Source organism: Chrysemys picta, chromosome 10 (assembly GCF_011386835.1).
Source record: "Chrysemys picta bellii isolate R12L10 chromosome 10, ASM1138683v2, whole genome shotgun sequence".
Taxonomy (NCBI): Eukaryota; Metazoa; Chordata; order Testudines; family Emydidae; genus Chrysemys; species Chrysemys picta.
The window spans coordinates 27,101,701-27,123,731 of NC_088800.1; the positions used below are offsets into that span (position 1 = coordinate 27,101,701).

The 22,031-nt window shown below is 42.6% G+C and overlaps 1 protein-coding gene across 4 annotated transcripts in view; it reads left to right on the forward strand.

Moving 5' to 3' along the window:
• Positions 1 to 22,031, forward strand: part of LIPC (lipase C, hepatic type) — a 79,828-nt gene that overhangs the window by 52,106 nt on the left and 5,691 nt on the right. For 3 of the 4 annotated variants that reach the window (XM_065558274.1, XM_065558273.1, XM_065558276.1), the window contains exons 3-8: positions 3,233 to 3,420; positions 5,799 to 5,978; positions 8,993 to 9,110; positions 13,210 to 13,443; positions 14,503 to 14,745; positions 20,847 to 20,967. In XM_065558274.1, coding sequence (XP_065414346.1) covers positions 3,233 to 3,420; positions 5,799 to 5,978; positions 8,993 to 9,110; positions 13,210 to 13,443; positions 14,503 to 14,745; positions 20,847 to 20,967 — 1,084 coding nt within the window. The remainder of the gene's footprint in view (positions 1 to 3,232; positions 3,421 to 5,798; positions 5,979 to 8,992; positions 9,111 to 13,209; positions 13,444 to 14,502; positions 14,746 to 20,846; positions 20,968 to 22,031) is intronic. The other variant, XM_065558275.1, reaches the window with a different exon arrangement.

Sequence of the window (22,031 nt, forward strand, 5' to 3'; positions counted from 1 at the left end):
TGGGGAGACTGCAGCGGGTCGTATTGAAAGGTGAACTGTCAGGTTGGAGGGAGGTCACCAGTGGAGTTCCTCAAGGTTCGGTTTTGGGACCGATTAAATAAAATCTATTTATTACTGACCTCGGAACCAATTGTAGGAGTGGGCTGATAAAGTTTGTGGATGACACAAAGTTGGGAGGTATTGCCAATTCGGAGGTGGATCAGGATATTCTGCAAGGAGACTTGAATGACCTTGTAAATTGGAGTAACAGAAATAGGATGAAATTTAATAGTGAAAAGTGTAAGGTGATGCATTTAGGGATGACTAACAACAATTTTAGTTACAAGCTGGGGACGCATCAGTTAGAAGTAACAGAGGAGGAGAAAGACCTCGAGTCCTGGTAGACCGCAGGATGACTATGAGTCGACAATGTGATGTGGCGGTGAAAAAAGCCAATGCGGTCTTGGGATGCATTAGGCGAGGTATATCTAGTAGGGATAAGGAGGTGCTGCTTCCGTTGTACAAGGCACTGGTGAGACCTCATTTGGAGTACTGTGTGCAGTTCTGGTCTCCGATGTTTAAAAAAGATGAACTCAAACTGGAACGGGAGAGAAGGGCCACTAGGATGATCAGAGGAATGGAAAACCTGTCGTATGAAAGGAGACTCGAGGAGCTCGGGTTGTTTAGCCTAACCAAACGAAGGCTGAGGGGGGATATGATTGCTCTCTTTAACTATATCAGAGGAATAAATACCAGGGAGGGAGAGGAATTATTTCAGCTCAGTACTAATGTGGACACGAGAACGAATGTATATAAACTGGCCATGGGGAAGTTTAGGCTTGAAATTAGATGAAGGTTTCTGACCGTTAGAGGGGTGAAATATTGGAACAGCCTTCCGAGGGAAACGGTGGGGGCGAAGCACCTGTCTGGTTTTAAGATTAAGCTAGATAAGTTTATGGAGGGAATGGTTTAATGGGATAACATGATTCTAGTCAAATGAACAGCGTGCCATCGCTGGTAAATAGTATCAATGGCCAATGAGGGTCTGGCTGGAGAATCTTGCCTACATGCTCGGTACTGATCGCCATATTTGGGGTCGGGAAGGAATTTTCCTCCAGGGTAGATTGGCAGAGGCCCTGGAGGTTTTTCGCCTTCCTCCGCAGCATGGGGCGGGGGTCGCTAGCTGGAGGATTCTCTGCTACTTGAAGTCTCTAAACCACAGGATTTGGGGACTTCAACAGCAGAGTCAAGGGAAAGGGGTTGGGACGGCTTTGTGGCCCGCATCATGCGGGAGGTCAGACTAGATGATCATAATGGTCCCTTCTGACCTTAAAGTCTATGAGTATGTCTTAAAATTCTTAGTCCTGATTAGCACTGGATTTTTGAGCCTTTTTATTTTGAAAATATAAATGCATTATGGAACTTTGCAATTATATTTTACTATGTAATTGACTAGCTTCTAGAAAAACTACAGCGACAGATTCCACTCTGGAAGCTCAAAATTTTATACACTGTTTTCCTCTTGAAAGCATTAGGTGCATTAACAGATTGAGGCCATGGGCAGCGCGTGACTCCCGCATTTGGGGAGGCTGGACCTGAGCTCTGGATGCTCCCTGGAAGTGGGGAGGCCACAGGAGCCTGGACCATGGCCGCCCCCTGCTTCGCCCCAAGGTCCACCCCCAATCAGCATCCTCTCCCCAAGGCCCCATCCATGCTCCAACCCCACTCATGCTCCACCCCCACTCAGCCCTCTCCCCTGAGGGCCCCACCCCGCCCCACTGCTTGTATCTCTCTCTGATCTGTCCCCGGAGGGTCTCCCCACACACCTCTCTACCTCTCAGAAGGCCACAGGAGAAGCAGCAGAGGCATGAGAGACAGGCAGGGGGGCCACAGGGGGAGGCGGTGGACCAAGAGCACAAAGAGGAGCAGTGTGGACGGGTCCACGGGAGAAGAGTGGGGCCTCAGGGCAGAGCGGCGGCGGCACTCCAAAGGCAGCAGGGTGGCAGCGTGCCTCCAAAGGGAGGTGTGTTGTATCCGGTTTTGGGAGACTTAGCCTCCCCTGGCCTATTATACCCACAGCCCATGATTGAGGCACTCTTTTGTCTCATAACACAGCAGACTCTGGTGGAACTTTTCACCGTTGACAGTCATAAATAAGTGCCAAACGGCATTTTTAAGTTCTTCCTCCCAGACCTACCACCAAACCAAAAACTCACATCACAACCACCACATCTATACAAAACCCCCAATATAGTTATTTATTACTGAGCAACATCAATAATATATATGTCAATGTATAAAATACAGAAAGGCAAAGTCCCTTTGCCTAGTAACTAGCAGGAATTCAGTCAGAGAGCAAAAGTGCTGCAAAAAAAATGTAAGAGGGGAAAAAAAACAAAGTAAAGGTGTCCATTTTATTATGTTCACTAGGTTTTTAAGTGCTCTTCTCATTTACTAAGAATGCAATACATTTTATGCCTTGCTAAAGATAATATTCACAGCTCCTTAAAGGGAGTCCATGGTTAAGCATATCTGCTTCTTTAAACTGTCTCCCTGGTTTGCTGTGGCTTGATCTTTTCCTAATATTGCTCTGCTCTGAAACCAAAGGCCTCAGATACAAAGTCAGCAACTCATGACGGTACCCTGTGAAAAAGAAATGACCAAGCTAAGTTCTAAATAGCTGTAATGGTCAAGTTGATTTTTAAAGAAAAATATGGCATACTTTCTAGAGACAAATCACTTGAGAACTGCTCTAATGGCATCAGAGGTCACCCAAAACAGAATTATAGGATTGTATTAAATGGTTGCTTTATCATAATGCTACTTGCTTCGCATCTACTAGCACATACGCATTAGTTATATGTCCCCTGCAGAGTTACTGTGTTGTTGGCTATGCATGCAATAATGTTGTAGAGTCACAACAACTGGACCTTATCCCTGTGGTAGATATTGTATCATGCACCATAACTAGAAGGCCCATATTTCCTGTGTGATTGCAATTATTGAGAGAGACAGGCTCAGACCAAACCCCAGATTCAAACAGCATCAAACTTTGAAAAAGGTCAGCTTTTGACCAAGCTTTGCAGCTTATGCTAGTTATTAACGGATGGTGTTACGCAGCATTTCACTCAATAGACGTGTATATTTTTAAAAATAACTTTATTCATCCATGTATCTTAAGCTGTGCTGCATAAATTGTCTTTGCAGGTTTTGTATTCCTGTTATTAGGTATGTTATATAAATTTCATTTCAGAGGCACTGGGGTCACAGCATCAGCACATTAGAATAAAGAAAAATCAACCCAGTTCAGCAACCAAATTTCGACTCTATACAGACACAACTGAAGAAGGCTGTCTGATTTTGTTTGATCAGTTGGAAACTCTTGACACATGCAGTTTCAATACCTCTCTTCCTCTGGTGATGATAGTCCATGGATGGTCGGTATGAACTTCACCTTATTTTCTTTTTAATTCAAGATGCCTCTGATCTGACCTACTTCCCTTCTTACGTTACTACCAAAGTATCTGCCAATAATGGTTAGGAAAAGAATGACTGCAGATTTCCTTAGTAGGAAACATATCTTGTAATAGTCCAGAGTCTGTTACTCCCATTGAATTCTGAGACAGAATATCAACCTATCACATAGGAGACCTGTGTTAGAGATTATTTTCATTTTCCCTGGTTTAAAACCAGCAGTCTCTGAACAAGTAGCTGAATTAATGTACTATGTCTCTAAAGGCTCGAATACTGATTTCATTTCTGTTCTATTTGCTAACAGATATTTACAGATGGTTATTGAAAAGAAGTGCTCAAAATCTCCCCACATCTCTTTCACATACACCTTGAAGAGAAATTCTCTGTAAACACTTTCAGCTGAAAATGAAGCCTTGAACAGCAATAAATAACCACTGAACTGGTTCCAAGTTAAAAAAAATATAAAAAGCCAGTTCAAACAGACGTTCTCGTCTGCAGTGAATTTTGATCAGCTCTTCAGTTAAAAAAAATGCTCATTTAACAGACATTCAAAGCAGAATCTTATAGAAGCTGCAATTACTAGCAAAGGTGGACAAAACTGTCTGAGCAAATCTTTTATCACAGAAAACTTTATAGGGTGTTGCCCCCAAGCACATGGATGTAATACCTTTTGGCATTAGTAGGAGCTACAGATGAATAGGGATGGAGAATGCACCACTAAAATTATTTCAGTAAAGGACCCCAAACAAAAAAGTAAGGGAATAAAAGATAAACAACTCTTCCGAATTCCAATGGAGCTTTTTGTAACAAAGTGGAAAATGAGGATGCAGTTAGAAATTGGAAGAGGAATACTATTTCAGAAGTTTGGACAGAGTGAACCAGGGTTTCAACTTGTTCCTCAACCTGGTCAACAGTTCCAGTTTTGTAAAGTTCAAGTGAAGTTCCCCAAATCAGGTAGAGACATGTACATTTAAGAGCTTTTATTTGGCCCCCATCTACGACGAGGGTGAAATCTTGGCCTCATTGAAGTCAATGGCAAAACTCCCATCAACTTCAGTGGAGCCAACATTTAACCCTGGTCTTTAACCAAACTAGGGGGCCTTATTCAAACACTGTCCTCATTGAGCAAACAATGGGCCTGATCCTATTCCCACTGAAGTCAGTGACAAAACTTCTTAACTTTAGTATGAGAGGGGTCAGGCCCTGAGTTGGAACTCAGTGCTTAAGTCAGATTTAAACATCGATTCTCAAACTCTGTTAGAGGCTCAGTGGAGAAGAGATTTAGAAGTCTGTAAGTGCCCCAGCAAAGGAAATGTATTCAATTAGTTTAACTTAATTCTGACAGCTTTAGCAATTAAAAAATTTGGTTGTATTAGATTTGATAGAAACTAAGGATTCTTGCAATCAACAAAGCATTAGGAATGTATGGCCCAAAGAATTAAATGGGACTACTCATGTGAATACAGGCTTCATGATCAGACCTTTAAAAAAAAAAAGAGAGAGAGAGAGAGAGCACTCGTGCATGCACGCAACAAGAACAAAAATGGGGCAAGACAGATTTCAAAATTATTGATGGAATCTTCTAACAAAAAAAATCAGAAGTTTGGAAATCTAGATTCCCAGCAATCTTCCACCACCACACTGACCGCTTTCCCCGTACCTAGAATTTTTGGAGGTTAGCTGCTCTAAAATGAAATCTGAGAAATTATTCAGTTATCCCTGGAAGAGAACGTAAATGCAGTAGCACCTGTTCATTGTCAAGGGCAGGGGCAGCTCCAGGCACCAGTGCACCAAGCGTGTGCCTGGGGCGGCAAGCCGCGGGGAGCGGCCTGCCAGTCGCCGTGAGGGTGGCAGTCAGGCTGCCTTTGGCGGCATGCCTGCAGGAGATCCGCCAGTCCCGTGGTTTCGGCAGCAATTCGGCGGCGGGTACGCCAAAGGCACGGGACCGGCGGACCTTCCGCAGGCGTGCCGCCGAATCTGCGTTACCAGCGGACCTCCCACAGGCATGCCGCCAAAGGCTGCCTGACTGCCGTGCTTGGGGCGGCAACATACATAGAGCCACCCCTAGTCAAGGGCCCATGTCAAAAGGCCCAAAAGTTGAATGCTTTTGATATTGGCTCTTGAGTTTGTTTTATCCTTCCGATCTGACTACTATATGCAAACATTTTATCGTCATCCTCAGAAGGGATATACAAAACCTTAGAGCTCCCAAAACCTGATGACTACTAAATAATCCTCCTTGCTCACATATTCTGGTTTTCATGCAATTAGTGGTCAGGAATTTCATAGGAATGTACTTGGTAAAGAGGTTCTTTTTTTCTCCCCCCAAACCCCTTTTTTTACAGGTAGATGGAATGTTAGAAGGGTGGATCTGGAAGATGGTAGCAGCCCTGAAATCTCAGCATAAACAAACAAATGTGATTATTGCAGACTGGCTTACACTTGCTCACCAGCATTACCCTATAGCAGCACAGAATACACGCAATATAGGGCAAGAGATAGCAGGTTTCCTGGAATGGCTGGAGGTAAGAGCCCCAAACCAAAATGTGTTTCTTTGAGCAAGAGCTATTTTCTCTTTTTGTTTATGCTTTCATCGCAGTTCGAAGTTATGATGTTGGTTAATGTGATCTGCTTCACTCACTTATGTTCTTTCATTGCAATGCACAAACGAATTTCTTCCATAAACTTTAAGATGACTTTATAAAAAATTTATTGTGCAAGAGCGAGACAGCAAGTGGCCTTTTGTTTATTAAAACATTTTGCTATTACTTTAGAGATGTGATCATTTCATGCTACTGTAATTTTCTTTGTTCTGTTAGCACTTCTGCAGGCAGCTGTTTATCTGAGTTATAGACCTGTACTGGATAATAAAGCTCAAGTTCAAAACACTTAAACTGATGGTGGTCGGTGGAAGCAAGTCAGAATGAAAGAGCAACACATTTTCAGAGCCTGATTTTGCATGAGCATCATTTGCAAGAAGAATGGGCTTTACTGGACAGGGGCTGAGATGTTTTGGCTTCAGTTCCCAGCTCTGCCACAGACTTTACAAGTGACCTTGGACAAGTCTTTACTTCAGTTCTCCACAGCTGGCACTAAGCACTTTGGTCCCCCCAGGCCCTCCCCAAAGTGGTCTCAGCTGCTGTGGAAGCAGCAGCAAGGCCTGAGCTTTTCTAATGTGATAACTCCCAGCGCTGGCCACTGCACCTGGTCTCAGTTAAAGAGGGAGCACCCTCACAGAGGCAGACACATGCGCTTCAAAGCTGTCCTAGCTGTGGCAGGCAGCCATGCCAGAGCTGCATTGGTCTGATAGCTACCAGCTACTGCTCCTGCCATGATGGTGATGGAGGAGCACCATGATGATATTTCAGCTGATGGGGGCATGAAGAATGAGAGAACAAGAGCTACCCATAAAAATTAGGTGCTTTAGGCAGCCCCCTATTTAGTACACACACACACACACACACACACACACACACACGGTCCAGGATTCCCCATATGTAAAATGGGATAATGCTTCCCTACCTCACAGGAAAAATATGAAGTCACAGGCCACATCTACACTACAGAGCTTTGTCAGCATAGCTATGTTGGTTGAGGTGTGAAAAAACACACACAGGCCTAGCCAACACAGCTGCTCCAGCAAAAACTCCAGTGCAGATGCAACTATGCTGACAGAAGAGTGCTTCTATTCGCAGAGCTAATGTCATTTGGAGAGGTGGCGTAGCTATGCCAACAGAAATACTCCTTGTGTCAGCATATACTGCAGCTACACTCAGGGTCTCTGCCAGTATAGCCATATCAGCAAAGTCTGTGTAGTGTAGACCAGCCCACTTCCTTTTAGTCATGGCTATGTCTACACTGAACTTTCTTTTGGGGGAAAAAAGTCCGTAAAGCTGACTGAGAAATTTGTAACAAACGCTAATGAAGAGCAAAGCAGCTACCACTGGTGATGGAAGGATTATGAGTCGTCATGAATTCTTCATGTCCAGTTATGGAGTGTGGACACTATGCCACAGAGAGCAGGAAGATAACTGGTGTCACCCTTCTACTTTGTGAGATTAAAAGTAACTTTTGCTCTTGTTCAAATTGGGCCCATGGTGGCAGTGACCTGAAATCATATTTTGATAGCTGGTTAGTGATCTATGTGAGACAAGTGGGTGGACTTAGTGCAATTCCCAGAGGAGAGGTGGCACATCAGAGAAATCACTATCATACTTGCTAGCTGTCTCAGCAGACAAACCAAGGACTGACTACAGCATGGGACTGAAGAAGTGATTTTGGGCACATTGCTGTGGCATCATGGATGGATTCCTTTATGCTGTGTGTCCATGATTTACACGGACTGTCACCTTTCACAGCTTTAAATTCCATTGAGCGGGAGATTAAATTCACTTGAGAGAAAGTGTTCAGAAAGTAAACATTGCTAACAAAACACAATTCTGTTGAAACTAATGAAACAACAACAAAAAGTACCCCTAGTCCACTTAGGAATGAGAATTTTCCTTTCCACCTTCCAGAAGTGTCTTTCTGCTGTGTATCCACCTACTTAGAGCCAGATGTGAACACCTGAAATGTCCACAGTGGAGGTATCAAATATTTCAGAGGTGTATATGTTTTAATTGAAAATACAAAAGAAAGCAAATCTTAGAGTTCTTAGTCCAGGAGTTTAGGAGGTATCATCTCTAGCTTGGCAACGTCTGTTAAGAAAATTATTCGTTTCAGATTTCCCAGGTGTAATTTCTGTGAATCATCTTTTCCCCACAAGAATTTACTATTTTCCCTCTAAATACTTCTCTCTAGTGGAGATTGAGAAATGTAGCAGAATAATTTGGCATCAGGTAAAGTCCACCCTGAAAGGTTTGGATATTTCTGTAAGAGACACAAATACCACATTTTTCTTTCCAACTCAGAACATTCTTGTGCCTCAGTCTGTAAGTGAGAGAGCTAAGATATATGCAGTATTGAGTAGGAAGAGTGATGAGCCTAAGGCCATTCTACTTCAGTAGGCTTGTTTCAAATCAGATACCCAGTTGTACAAATTAGTCCAAGAAATGACATTGCTGTATCACTTTACATTTCTGATGAGAAATGCTGTGATACTTTGCTTGCAATATGCGTCAGTGTCTCAGTATGAGGTGACAGGACACTACAGTATATGTAAAGGATTGTTTTACACTGTATTTAACACACATCCAGCAATTGAAAAGCAGAATACTGCTGACACAGATAATACAACACCTGCAACATTTCTAATGAAGATCAACAAACCCCTGCTATTTCTACCCAGGGCCTAGCTGAGCAGAGTATGTGAGCAACAGTGTCTAATTGTATGGCAGTTTCCTGAGGTATGTACATGTCCAGTAGAAATTAAATGAAGTTAAAACCAGCAAATGCCTTTCATGACCTAAGCACCTCATTCGATCATTGGCATCAAAATAGAAATTGGCTTGTGTTGTAACCAATGGGAATTCGTAGACAGCAATTACCAGTTTATTTTTCACTTTTTATGCACCTAAATCAAGCTGCTGATGTCTTCCAGGAATCTGTTCAATTTTCCAGAAGCAATGTTCATCTAATTGGGTACAGCCTAGGAGCTCATGTTTCAGGGTTTGCTGGCAGTTATATTAGTGGCACAAACAAGATTGGAAGAATTACAGGTAAAAAAATATTTATTACTTTAATAGAACAGCCAGCTGGCTTCATTGCTCAAGTGTACGGATACTTAACAGCCTTATGTTACAGCTTACATTAGAATTAGATTTTTTTTAAAATGAGCAATCTTATCTTCACTGATTGTGTTAGTATATAACAGATATTTGCACTGGATTTTCAAAGGTTTTCTTGTAATTAATTTATTTCAGCAGTCCTACGATGCAGTGTACTAAATAAATTCATGTTGTGTACTGATCTCCTTTTCTAATAAAATTATTACAAATTTTAACACACACACTGAGGTCCTGATTCTGAAAAAAATACTTAGACACGTAAGCAACTTTGTACACTTGAGATGTCCCAATGAACTCAATTGAACTATGCAAGTGTGAAAATTTAATCATGTGTGGGGTCAAAAACTGAAAGATCTGCAGATATTGTTCTCTGTGGGCGTATTTTAGTAGTTATATAATTATTGCAGCTATTCATGTCTTTAAAGGAAGGCCCATTGTTTTGTATAATGTAGTGTTGAACAGAGGTAAGCCAGACACCCATCATTTGGAACTGGATCCCCAAAACAAATATGTTTAAATCCAGTGTTTTGTTCATGCCCACTGCTATCAGGGAGCAAAAAGTAAAGTCTATAGCCTCAAACTCCATATATGTTACAGTTTGTAGGACAGCCAATACAGGTCCTAAGGTGAATCCTAGGGCAAAACTCTTCTGATTATTAGGTCTTAGGAGTAAGGCCTTGTGTAAATAAAGATTTCATGAAGGGCATGGAAATCATGAAAATGCCTCCAAACTGATCTTTTAAGTATTTGTCCTTGAAACTGACTACATTTACAGGTGAAATTCATTCAGTCCTTGAAATTGACTAACATTAGTTGTAAAATTCATTCCATCCTCAAAATTGATTAATTTCAGTTGTAAAATTCATTCCCTGCAAACCGTGTGAAATTCAATACTTTGCCATTTATGCTATAGTGAATTTTCTTTTAAAAAAAAAAAAAAAAAAAAAAAAAAAAGGTGATTTACACAAGGTCCTACTTATGAGCCTTCTTACTTATTTGCCTTCTCCAACCTGATCAAAACCAAAGTCCACACAATATCTAGAGTCCAAACATAAACTCTTCCTGAGGTTTGCCTGTTTAACAAAGGAATAGGAGATAAGATAAAGTTCAACTCATGCCTTTGCCCCAGGCGAGACTGCTCTTGGATTCCTACCTCAGACCTGCTCATTTTACACCCAATATTCTCTGTTCCTGAAGAACTGCTCCTACCTCTTTTATGCCAGGTGTCAAAATAAACCACTGCCTTCAGTAAGCCAGCAGAACCCACTGGATATTGCTGGGAAAGGGTTAACACCTGCTCACAGGGCGGGGTGTCTCAGGCACTGCCAGCCTTCTACAGATCTGTACGAAGAATACCGCAGCGTCCAAATGTATTTTCTCAGTTCACCACATGATTGTTTTTCTTTGACAGAAGCTGTAATGAGTGGTGATATAAATGGAAGAGAAGCACATTTAGAGTCTGCCAAATGCTTGATATTTAAAGGCAAAGTGCACCCTTCTGAAAATATTTCTCTTAGCTGTAACCACTGTACTTTCTCTTGGCTGGCCAATGCCTGTGCAATGGTTCCCACAATAAAATATGCAATTGTTGTATTTTTAGAGCTGTGAAATAGTCCGTTTTGGACTAGTTCTGCCTTGACTGCTGGTTCGTTCTCCTTCTAATGTACATTTTCTTGAAGTTACTGATTTTCTGGAGTGGAATGGTAATTAGAGCCTTGATCCTGCTTCCACTGAAGTCTCTGACAAAATTCCCATTGTCTTTAGTGGTGCAAAAGCAGGCCTCATCAGAAAAGCCATACAGACTCCACTTGCAACAGAGAAGCAGAATTTAGCACTTAAGCTTCTATTTAGGTTTCAGTTGGAAAAAGGCAAAATTTCTCATTGCAAAAGTTTATGCTGTAATGGGAACTAGATTCAGTTTGGAAGCTTCTCCCACTGGTGTAGAAACTGGGCTGAAATTCTCCTAAGCACGGAATCTTAGGATATCCAAGACTTCTGTGTTCTGAATTGAAAGAATTGCAGTAACGATCTTTCTTGCAGTATTACTGTACACCATCTTCCAGCCTCAGCCCAAACCAAGGAAGTGCAGAGTTCCACAAGCATCAACCAAAGGATTCCACTCAAGTATGGGTCAAGTTTTGGGCAAAGGTTCAGAATGCTTCTTATTTTATCCTAAGTAGTTTGGCCATCCCTAGCAGGAACCCTCAATATAGCCTTTAAGGGTGAGCAAGTGAGAAAATGCTCACAGTGCCCTCTGTGTTCATCTTAATGGACTCAATCAAGGACCTTCCAGTTGGACCACGTGCTCTCTATTAACTTCCCACCTCAACCTTTATCTTTTTATCCACTCCTGACAATGTCCCAAATTAAGCCACTCATTTGTGGTCTCATCTTTTCACTGATCTGACCGACAACTGTTCTCCCCTCAGACTCCATTGTTCTCACCCCTAATATCTTCATAATTAACTACGAGTTTAAAAGAAAATTATATTAAGGAACTTGTCTAGTTGTACTTGCGCTTTCAGATGCGGAACCTCTCTCTTTATGGTGACTTGAAGTCAATTCCCTTGTGACAAAATTATAGTCCTGGATTATATTTGACAAGGACCATATCATTAGAGTATCCCTAATGCATGCTTAAAGTTAACATGAAAGTTAACTGTTACACTTGATTATGCTGACTAATGCCATTTTGGCCCTACTGTTATGTAATGTCATACCAATTATGAGTATAACTTGAATGAGTGTATGAGATTATTCACATATGTAGAGCATCATACCAAGTAAATGCACAATGACATTTTTAAAAAAATAGAAAGGAAATATTACACGAGGTCCACATCACCTGCAGTGTTTAGGTTATCAACGAAAATACTTGACTTTAATCTGGTCTGGGAATGAGGCCAACTGAGACAACTATAGTTTTAACTCCTAGTTCTGATCATAGATTCACTGATATATGCCTCCAGTTCTTGGGCCTGTTCATGCATGCAAAGCAGCTAATTTTACTTGATACACACCTGTGTATACGAGCTGGTATCAAAGCCCTTAGTTCAGTTTATTCACATCATGTTTAGTACATTACGCCATTGAAACAAAAAATATATTAAAATAGAATATATCTAATTATAATTAGAAATAATGTTCAGTAGCACTGAAATAAGCTTGCAACAATAATCTCCATTAACTGAACACTGAATAGAAAATATCTACAAAAATTGGCAATATGGTCATTATAGCCAACTTTACCTTTAATACACATGTGCCAATTCTAAACAAGGGGATTAGCAGGACTATCCAAGCAGTGTCTGGCCCAAAGTAGCCCTCTAGACACAGAAAAGCAGCTAAAAATGTACATGGGCCATTTAAAAAAATCAGTTCTTTCAATAACCCTCAGAAAGTAAGGTGATGGGCACCTTGGAAAAACATTTAATAAACTAAATCTAACATCCAAAACTGGAATATTTTTTCTGAAGAGGGATAATTATTAGCCTTGATATACAGTCATTTGATGGTGGAAAATCATTATGAATAAAAATAGCTAACCAGACAGAGAAGCCTTTCTATAAACAAACCAAACATTATGAAGTCTCAGGTCCCAAATGTAGGGTAAAAGTCAAGCTTAATGTGGAACACCTGTCTGCAATAGGGCCTCTGCCATGTGTGACCTCTGCAGGATTTAAAAACCAGAATTAAGTAAACACCACCCAAGCAGACATAGCAGCAGTGAACACGGCTTGTCTACAACAAACACATCTCTCTCTTCAGGCTAGCGTCCTTGTGTATGTAGAAATAACTGTTTGTTAGTGTCTATATTTGCTTTTAACCCTTTGGGTGTAGTTGTGTTCCCCATACTGGTGGCTTTTTTGTCCCTAGTCTTGTTTCTTAGTATAAAGAAGGCAAGATATCACTAAAAGTCTAAGCGGTCATAGAGTGTGTTTTTCTCAGTTTTATTGTATTCATTTCATAACTTTTTTTGGTAAAACAAATCTACTGTACCTCTTAAACAGATTATTTGCATTTATTGTAGGCCTTGACCCTGCTGGTCCTTTGTTTGAAGGAATGTCACCAACAGACCGTTTATCTCCAGATGATGCAAACTTTGTAGATGCAATTCATACATTTACTCAACAGCACATGGGTCTCAGCGTAGGGATCAAGCAGCCAGTGGCGCATTTTGACTTTTATCCCAATGGAGGCACCTTTCAACCTGGCTGCCACATCATGCATGTGTATAATCACATTGCACAGTATGGAATCACTGGTAAGAAGTGCTTTTTGTCATGTCAAGGAAGCATTGCAGTTTGACTGACAGCAGCTCTGAGAAACTTTAAATGTCCATATGCAATTAAATAGCCTAAAGGATCACCCAATATAAACAACATAATGTAAAAGGGAGCTTTTCTTAGCTAGAAAATGATTATCTGATTTGTAAGATGCTCTAAGCACCCACAGTTCGCCTTGACTTGAGTGAGAGCCATGGGCACTTAGCACCTCTGAAAATTAGGACACAAGCATCCTATCAACTATTTTGGAATGATTCCAAGGATACTTATTTTGGGTACCGAGGCAAGAGGAGAGTTTACCCTAATTAAGACAGACACATTTACAGTGCAATTAGTTATTTAAAATCAAATAAAATTCAGTGCTGTACTACTTACCTCCTCTGCCCCCCAACCCCCACCACCCTCATGACCCTCAGGTACTACCCTGCAAAGTGGACAAACTCGCTCTTTCTCTCTAGGACCTTATTGCCAATTAGACAAGTAACAATCTAAGTTTTATATATAGAAGCTCTGTCCTAGTGTAGCTCAATGTAAATGTACAGAGACGCCCCGAAGGAGTTTGTTATTGCTGCGATATACTGCCGGAAGACAAGGCACTCATGCAGAGTGACAATTAGAATGATTTGCTGAAACACCGGAACAGGGTAGAGTTTGCCCAGCATACTGCATTCCAAAACATTTTCAGCTGTTCTCACAATACCAAGAAATAAAGCTGTTAGATAGCCCATATCTGGCTTCAGCAGCTATGAATTAGGAAGTTCATGAGTGAGGATGTATTTTTATAGTCTACTGTGGTATATATTAACCACACAGAGAGGAAAATAAGATCTAAAACTGTAATACTAAGGGAAAAGACTTACAAATTAGTTTCTACATGTGTCTCTGCAGGGATTGTCTAACTGATAGGATTTAATAGTAAATATAATGTGTTGAGAAGGATCAATAAGATTTCCATGGCAGCTTACTACACTGCTTTGTAACTGGCATGGGAAGTGGAGACATGGGAATGTCAAGGGTTTTGCTATTATATTTTCCAGGGATCACTCAGACAGTGAAATGTGCACATGAGAGGTCGGTTCATCTGTTCATTGACTCTCTACTGCATGATGATAAGCAAAGCATGGCCTACTGGTGCAACGACATCCACACCTTTGACAAAGGAATGTGCCTCAGTTGTAGGAAGAACCGGTGCAACACGCTGGGCTACAACATCAGAAAGGAGAGGCTCCAGAGAAACAGACGGCTCTTTTTGAAAACACGAGCACATGCGCCTTTCAAAGGTTAGTAGGTACACTTGCTAAGGTGCCCAAGTAGAAAATGAAGTGAGAGAATTAACTAGGTTTTTGGATCTTGTTAACTCATTTGCCTAAGTAATAAAATCAATAGGTAAAAATCAGTTTGTCCAGATAGTTGTGAATGCTAGTAGACTTTTCCCCCCAGCCATTCCATCAAGAGCTCTCTTAATATTTTAAGATGCTTATCACACAGTAACTGTGGATTCGTGGCTTCTAAGCTGCTCAGGTCCTGATCTGCAGAATTTTCTTATAGCTAACTCAAACCGAACAATTGGTATAACATATGCGGGCTGCCAGCCAAGCCAAAAAAAACCCCATAATTGCTCAGGGAGACCTGTAAGACCTCCCATTCTGACTGTGGTACAAATTTTATCTGTAATTAGTCTATAGCAGACACACAAATGATTACTTTTCAAACAGAAGACAGAACAGAATAGTGTGGGTTTTTATAGAGTGGAATTGTAGAAGTAAAATGAAGCTACTGGAATTCTAGTGTTATCTTCATTAAATCACTTTGTCAGGAGCACAGTATAACAGCTCACTATTTGAATTTGGAGAGAAAACATACAGAATTACACCAATTACTATTGGGAGGAGTGGAAATAGGTCTGATAGAGAATTATGGAATAGAGGCCTGTCTGCACTATAAAAATTGTCAAGGGACCTGGTTACATACTAACTACAACATGGGTTCTCAGCTTTGGGATTGAGACCTCCAAGGAGGATGGGAACAGGTGTCAGGGGTTCAAAGCCACCATAACCTTTCCATATTGCTATCAATAAGGGAAGTCCTGGAATGGAAGAGGTTAAGACCCACTGAGTTACAACACAGTGGGCACACAATCCTATCTTGTAGTGTAAGCTGGGCCCCATGTTCCCAAACAATGCTAAAAGTTGGATAGTCCAAGTCATTAGCATGATTCGGAAACACAGTAAGATCCCATCTACACGGCAAGACAGAATAGAGTTTAACCACATCCCAAGGCTATTGTACTGTAACCATGTCCACTGACAATTGCTTTTGTAGTGTAGACGGGGATTGGGTGGGAGTTTGAAATAGTAAAGTAACAAACACACCCCTTTTCATCACTCCCAAAGTCTTTGGTGGCATCCACTTACCTCTGGAAATCAGGACTGAGTCCTCCAGCCCAGGTCATTTCCTACAAATAGATCTTACAGTAGTTAAGATGATTTAACTACAGGTGGCAGACACACACCATCCCATTCATGACCCCCACAACTGTGTGGCGGTGACAGAGCATTAGATAGTATGGGGCAGCTAGAGTAAGAGAGGGGAGGGGAGGGGAGGGAAAGGAAAGGCAGAGGCTGGCAGCTTGGGGAGACTCTAGGAGGAGGAGCCAGAAGCAGGCCCCTCCCCTTTCCCCCCACTCAACAGCTCCTCCCTGTAGCAGAGCAGTTACCCCCTCCTAGAAAAAAGGCTAGGCTGATTGGGGAAGCAGCCACAGCTGGGGCCACACCCCAGTCAGGCCACACCTGGCCCTGTTATAAGGGCTCAGGGAGGAGCTGGGTCTGTCTCTCTCTAGCTGTGGAGAGAGATGGACCTAGCTACAGGGGAGAAAAGGATACCTGGAGTGGAACAGTGCTGGGGAGCTCCGGCCTGGCAACTCCCCAGACTGAGGCCTTGGTAAAGGCCTATGCAGCTACTGGTGCTGGGAGGTGCTGCCTGGGAATGGGCAGAGGCAGCTGGTCTGACCCTCTTGCCGATGATGAGTAGCTATGACAGACTGCAGTTTGCCCCAGTGAGTGGGGGCTAGATGATAACTGGCAGTAGCCACTGAGGCCAGGTGGGTGGGAGGTTTGGGGGTTCCCCTGGGAGGGGAGACAGAGCATGGTGGGGTACTGCTGGGGCAGAACCCTGAGGTAAAGGGCACCTAGGCCTGGGAGGGACATGGGGGGGGGGCTAGCAACAGGTGAGACACCGGCCACCAGGAGGTGCTCCAAGTGCTGGAGAGCTAATTCCCAAGACAACCAGCAGGAGGTGCCATGCCTGTGAGTCTTGCTTTGCTACACTCCCCTTTCTCCTGCTGCTGCTGCCACCAAGCTCACGGGAACTAAAAAGAAAGAGGGAGGCGAGACTGTCTCTCTGTCCTCAGGGCGGTTGCCTGCATCACAGAGTATCAGCAGCTTGGGAATTGCAGGGAAAAGCCTGTACTGCAGGAGATTCTGCTCTGACTCCACAGATGCAATGTATGCCAACGTCAGTCTGGCCAATACTGTCTCACATCTTGTTAAAGAGAGTGAGAATTGTCTGAAGGAGACAATGTGTTCAGTCCTCCTCCCTCCTTTCAGAAATAAGCTATTTATTACCACTTTGGATGCTAAGAGGTTGCCACAGGGAAAGGAGACACCCACATGGTTTGCACATCCCTAGAACAAGCTCTGCTTACGTACAGAACTATTGAATTTTGCTGCTTATACTTTGAGCACTGGGGACATCAGACTGCAATGTGTAATTCAATGTAATCCTTTCACACATTTTTTGGGTTCTTTTGAAAGATTTTTGGAAACCCTTCCTCTAATCCTCGTTTAAAATGCATGGCATTTGTTCCAAATGGGGAGGCTACATGCACAGCTCTGTCTCAGCAACTCAGATTGGACTGGATTTAATCCATATGAAAACAGAAAAAAGTTGATTTTCTGAATTTCCTATTTGATTTTTAATTATGATATGGAAAGCTAATTGTCATGGAGCACATCACTTACCTCTGGACAGGTGCCTCCTCCTGGTCATTCTGGGGATTAGCTCGAGGCCAACACCCCATCCATGGTCTGCACCCCATCACTCCTTCTCCGCAGTCCACCTGCAACCCCTCTGTGTCAGGAGCCACTGCATCCTCTTCATGGCTCAGTTCTCTAGCCATGTGACTATCCGTGTTTCCCCCTTCCAGGGGAGTTTAGGTCATAGTTCAACCACTTCCCCAGTGGTGACTGCAGTCAGTTGTCCTGCTACTTCCCCCAGTGGTGAGTGGGAGGGACCTAGGCCTGCTCACTACTATGGGTCCCAGCCCAGGGTTCCTCTGAATTGCATTCACTTTCTGCAGTCCTTTGCCTCTACTATTGCTACATTTCCCTAGGCCACTTCCTTGTGGCCACAACACCCTCCTCCGTCTCAGCAGCCCATCTGGAGCTCCTTCTCTTCTCCCTAGGTTCCTGCCAGCATTGCTTTGTCCAAGCTGCTACAGGACTGCAGCTTACTCCAGACACAGTGCTCCCTCCTCAAGCACTGAGGCTCTTTTTATATGGGCCTGCTGGGCCTTCAATGGCTACTCCTCACAGCCCCTCTCCTATTGGCTGCTTTTTGCCACAGCCCTCTCTAGGGCTTTATTAACCCCTTACTGGCCAGTGTGGGGCAGATGCCCCATCACACTGCTCAAAATATATTTTGACATTTTAGGAGCCCCTAAGCAGTCACTCTTCACTTGTTCTTCAAAGCAAAAATTTATTTTGGGTCAGCATGGTAAGATCACCTTCAGGATCCATGATTAAACACTGCTTTTATAGTAAGGAATCTACTGACAAATGTGCCTTGGCAAAAGAAACAATCATTGGTATTGTTTTCTTACTGGCATCTGGAACTCTTTTCTTATCATGAGCCTTAACTCTGTTGTTCCCATTGACTTGAATTTCACTTTTAAAGACATTTCAGTTCCTGGAACTATTCCTGATATAAAAAGAAAAAGCCATTCTCACAGACCTTTGGGATATCAAAAGGTCAATGCCTTAACAAGACTTTTCTTTCATAGTAGCTGCAAAACAGTCTAACAACTGTGTAAGAATCTGTAACAAGTGATCTTGAAACACTTTCCCAAGAATGCTGTAAAGATCATGTGAAAAATTCAGACAGAAAATAATTAAGAAGCTCAACGTTATACTTCCTCATAATCTTAATTTCTTTATGAAACTGGACATTCTATTCTTCAAGTTAATGACAGTATGTCCTGGAGTGAAAGCTGACCTGGTTTCATTAAAAAAATAGCAGATGTAAGAAAACACATTTATAATAGCGCCTTTCATCCTGAAAGATCAACGTGTTATACAGACTGATGTATGTATGTAGAGGGGTCACTCACCTACCACTGAACTGCAGCCATTCTGTGAGAGTGATGCTACACATCAATTTTAAGGAGGGGGAGTGAATACCTTTCCACACTATCAGGCAGTATTGGATAATAGTATGTAATTACCGGATCTGTAATTTGACCAGGAGAGCAGGATAAACACCTGTAACTCTTGCTAAATGTGCCTTGGAGGCGTGAATGCCCAAAATTAGGCTACGTCTACACTATGGGGGGGGGGTCGATTTCAGATACACAAATTCAGCTACGGGAATAGCATAGCTGAATTCGACGTATCTGATCAGACTTATCCCGCTGTGAGGACAGCGGCAAATCGACCACCGCGGCTCCCTCGTCGACGGCGCTTACTCCTACCTGGGCTGGTGGAGTATGCGCATCGATTCAGGGATCGATTATCGTGTCCCAACGAGATGCAATAAATCGATCCCTGAGAGATCGATTTCTACCCGCCGATCTGGGCGGGTAGTGAAGACAAGCCCTTAGTCAGGACATCTGTTACAGGTCTTATCCAGCAGATAGCTAGAAAAAAAACAACCTTCATCCAGTGGGGACAGTGAAAAGGTTTTTGCCTTTAGCTTCTGCAGAAATATATTGGTATTTAATAACATGAACTTCCTTCCCAAGTCTCCAAGATCAGTGCAGGCCCAGCTTTAATTTCACATGGTTATGAGCATAGCATTTGTAAGAGGTGCAGTCTGATCTGATATACAGTGTCAGTAGGTTAAAACCTATTTAAAAATGATAGATTTGGTATTTAGTGGATGGATGGGTTTGAATACTTAGCCAAACCAACCAAGGGACCCATTCTATGCACCTCTCCAGCCTCAAGGTGCTGCTCCAAGCAGCATAAAGGGGCCACATAGAAAGGGCAAAGTGCCAAGGAAAATTCCCCCAGACGCACAAGATCAGTATAAGACTGACATAAGCAGACCTATACTGTCCACCCTTCCAAGCCCCAACCTGGAGGGGTGGGCCTGGTGAAGTAAGGAGTGTTTGCCCATAGGGCTCAGTGTTATGGGGGATACCAACAACTCATGAGTGTTATGTTTCTTAATTTAAAGCCATTTAATGTATTGGGGGCAGACAGAGAGTCATCTTGCTCAGAAATCCTCTGATAGATGGTACTATATGAATGGTTTCATCAGCTGATAATGGCTTTTCCACAGTAAATGAAACTACTTCTGACAGGCTGACCGGGCAGAGGATAGACAAAGTTGGGCATTCAAAGCTGTATGGCACAATTTGCACACAGTCAGACAATGATTTTCTGCAATTTGCTACATGTGAAAACTACATACGACACATACGCTGATATCTCAATCACTCTTCTCCACAAATGCATCACTTTTTCAGTTCAAAGACTTTCCCAAACTCTCTTCTTCTAGAACCCATCAAACTTCAAAGCAGTAATGACATGTTTCTTATTGCAATGTGTTGAACAAAGTCATATTGTGAACAGATGCATGTTAAGCACAATGTATCATTATGCCCTCAAGAACAGTCATCTGTTTTGCTGGGAGATGTTCCAGCAGATCACAGTGAGCAAGGCTGACATCCAGAAGAGAGTTCTCAATCCACGTGACTACTCCACTGCCCTTCCCAGTCCACAAAAGGATTTCTATCTATACAGCTGTACAGAATCCAGGGAAGTCAAACCAGGAACTGCCTGCTTACTCTGTGTGACACACATCAGAAATTCTCAGAATTAAATCTTATGAAATCTGAAAGATTTCCCACAGAAAACTACCGCCCACCCATTTCCCCTACACCACTCCCTATAAAGAGAGCAGCGGGGACCCAAAAACCTGTTGGCTAATGCTATTTGGCAATGATTAACAACTGCTGACTTTTTAATGGTGACCAATGCATTTAATAAAATAAATGGGAAATGATTTTCAAGTGTCTGCTCTGAACTGCAAATTTCTGCTATCACATGAGTATGCTGCCTGTATGACCATGACTCACCTTGCAATTTCTTCTCCTGTGCAGTTTACCATTATCAATTCAAGATACACTTCATCAATGAAATTCAAGAGAAGCAGGTAGAACCAACTTTTACTGTCTCTTTGACAGGCACTAAAGAAGATGCTGAAAATCTCCCCATCACCCTGTGAGTACTAGACACAAAGTCCCTAGTTTATTGTGGTGAAAAACGATGCTACATTTTCTAATACAGGATCACTTGTATAATAAATATGCATCATTTGTTCTGAATTGCCTGTTTTAGTACAGTCTTCAATAGATGAACTGGAAATCATGGGGGGTGGGAAGGAGGACTTTTACAATGTTCATGCAAGTCTTGGTATGAAAAGTCACTATAAAATGAACTAGTCAATCTTAGAAGTTTTCTTGAACGTTGAGTACAGCATCCTGTCCAGCCAAGTTCAGTCCATCCCAATGTGAGCAGTTGTAGAATGCTGGATCTATTTTGTGCAGTTAAAAGGCGATCTAACTAAAATGGGGAGGTTCACCAGTATGGGTGGCTGTTGTCATGAGTCTAGACACCACACAGACTCTCTGTATGTTATCATCTTATGCATGCAGGAAGGAGAAGAGAATAGAGATAAGAGAAGAATATATCCCAAAAGGTTCCTCTCCCACCAGGCCCTTAGCCAGCTAACCACAGAGATAGAGCATTTGTGCATGGAGAGAAGTGAAAGACCCATCGCTAGCACACCCCACTTCCATTGCTATATGTCATTTAGACTTGACCATTACAGAGAATCTGAATGGACGTAAAAGCAAATGGGAACTTGGCAGGTCCTTCCTGGAGAAATACTGAAACATCTGGTGTAGTTCCCCTCAGTTTAGGGACATTTCTAGAGGGATTTTCTGCAAAATCTGGGTGCTCTGTTTTTCCACCGAGAGGGAGAGGGAGTTGGGTGCTGCTGGTAGGACAGACCTTCTTGTAGTGAAGAAGAGGCACAGAGGGACTCTGTTTTGGGGAATCTTTTCTCCTCCTGTCAGGAGTTACTGCTGCTCCACAAATAGTCCAGGCTCCTCCCATTTCTATCGGCTCTGTTTGACAAATCCTCACACTTCACCATCCCTGGAGGAGCAGAAGCCCTGGAGGAGCTGTGATTTCCCCAGCCCCGGGAGAAGGGAAACTCCTGATTTTAGCAATGGAGGGGAACTGCCCCCACCCACTTTGATCCCTACCTATATGGACAGTAA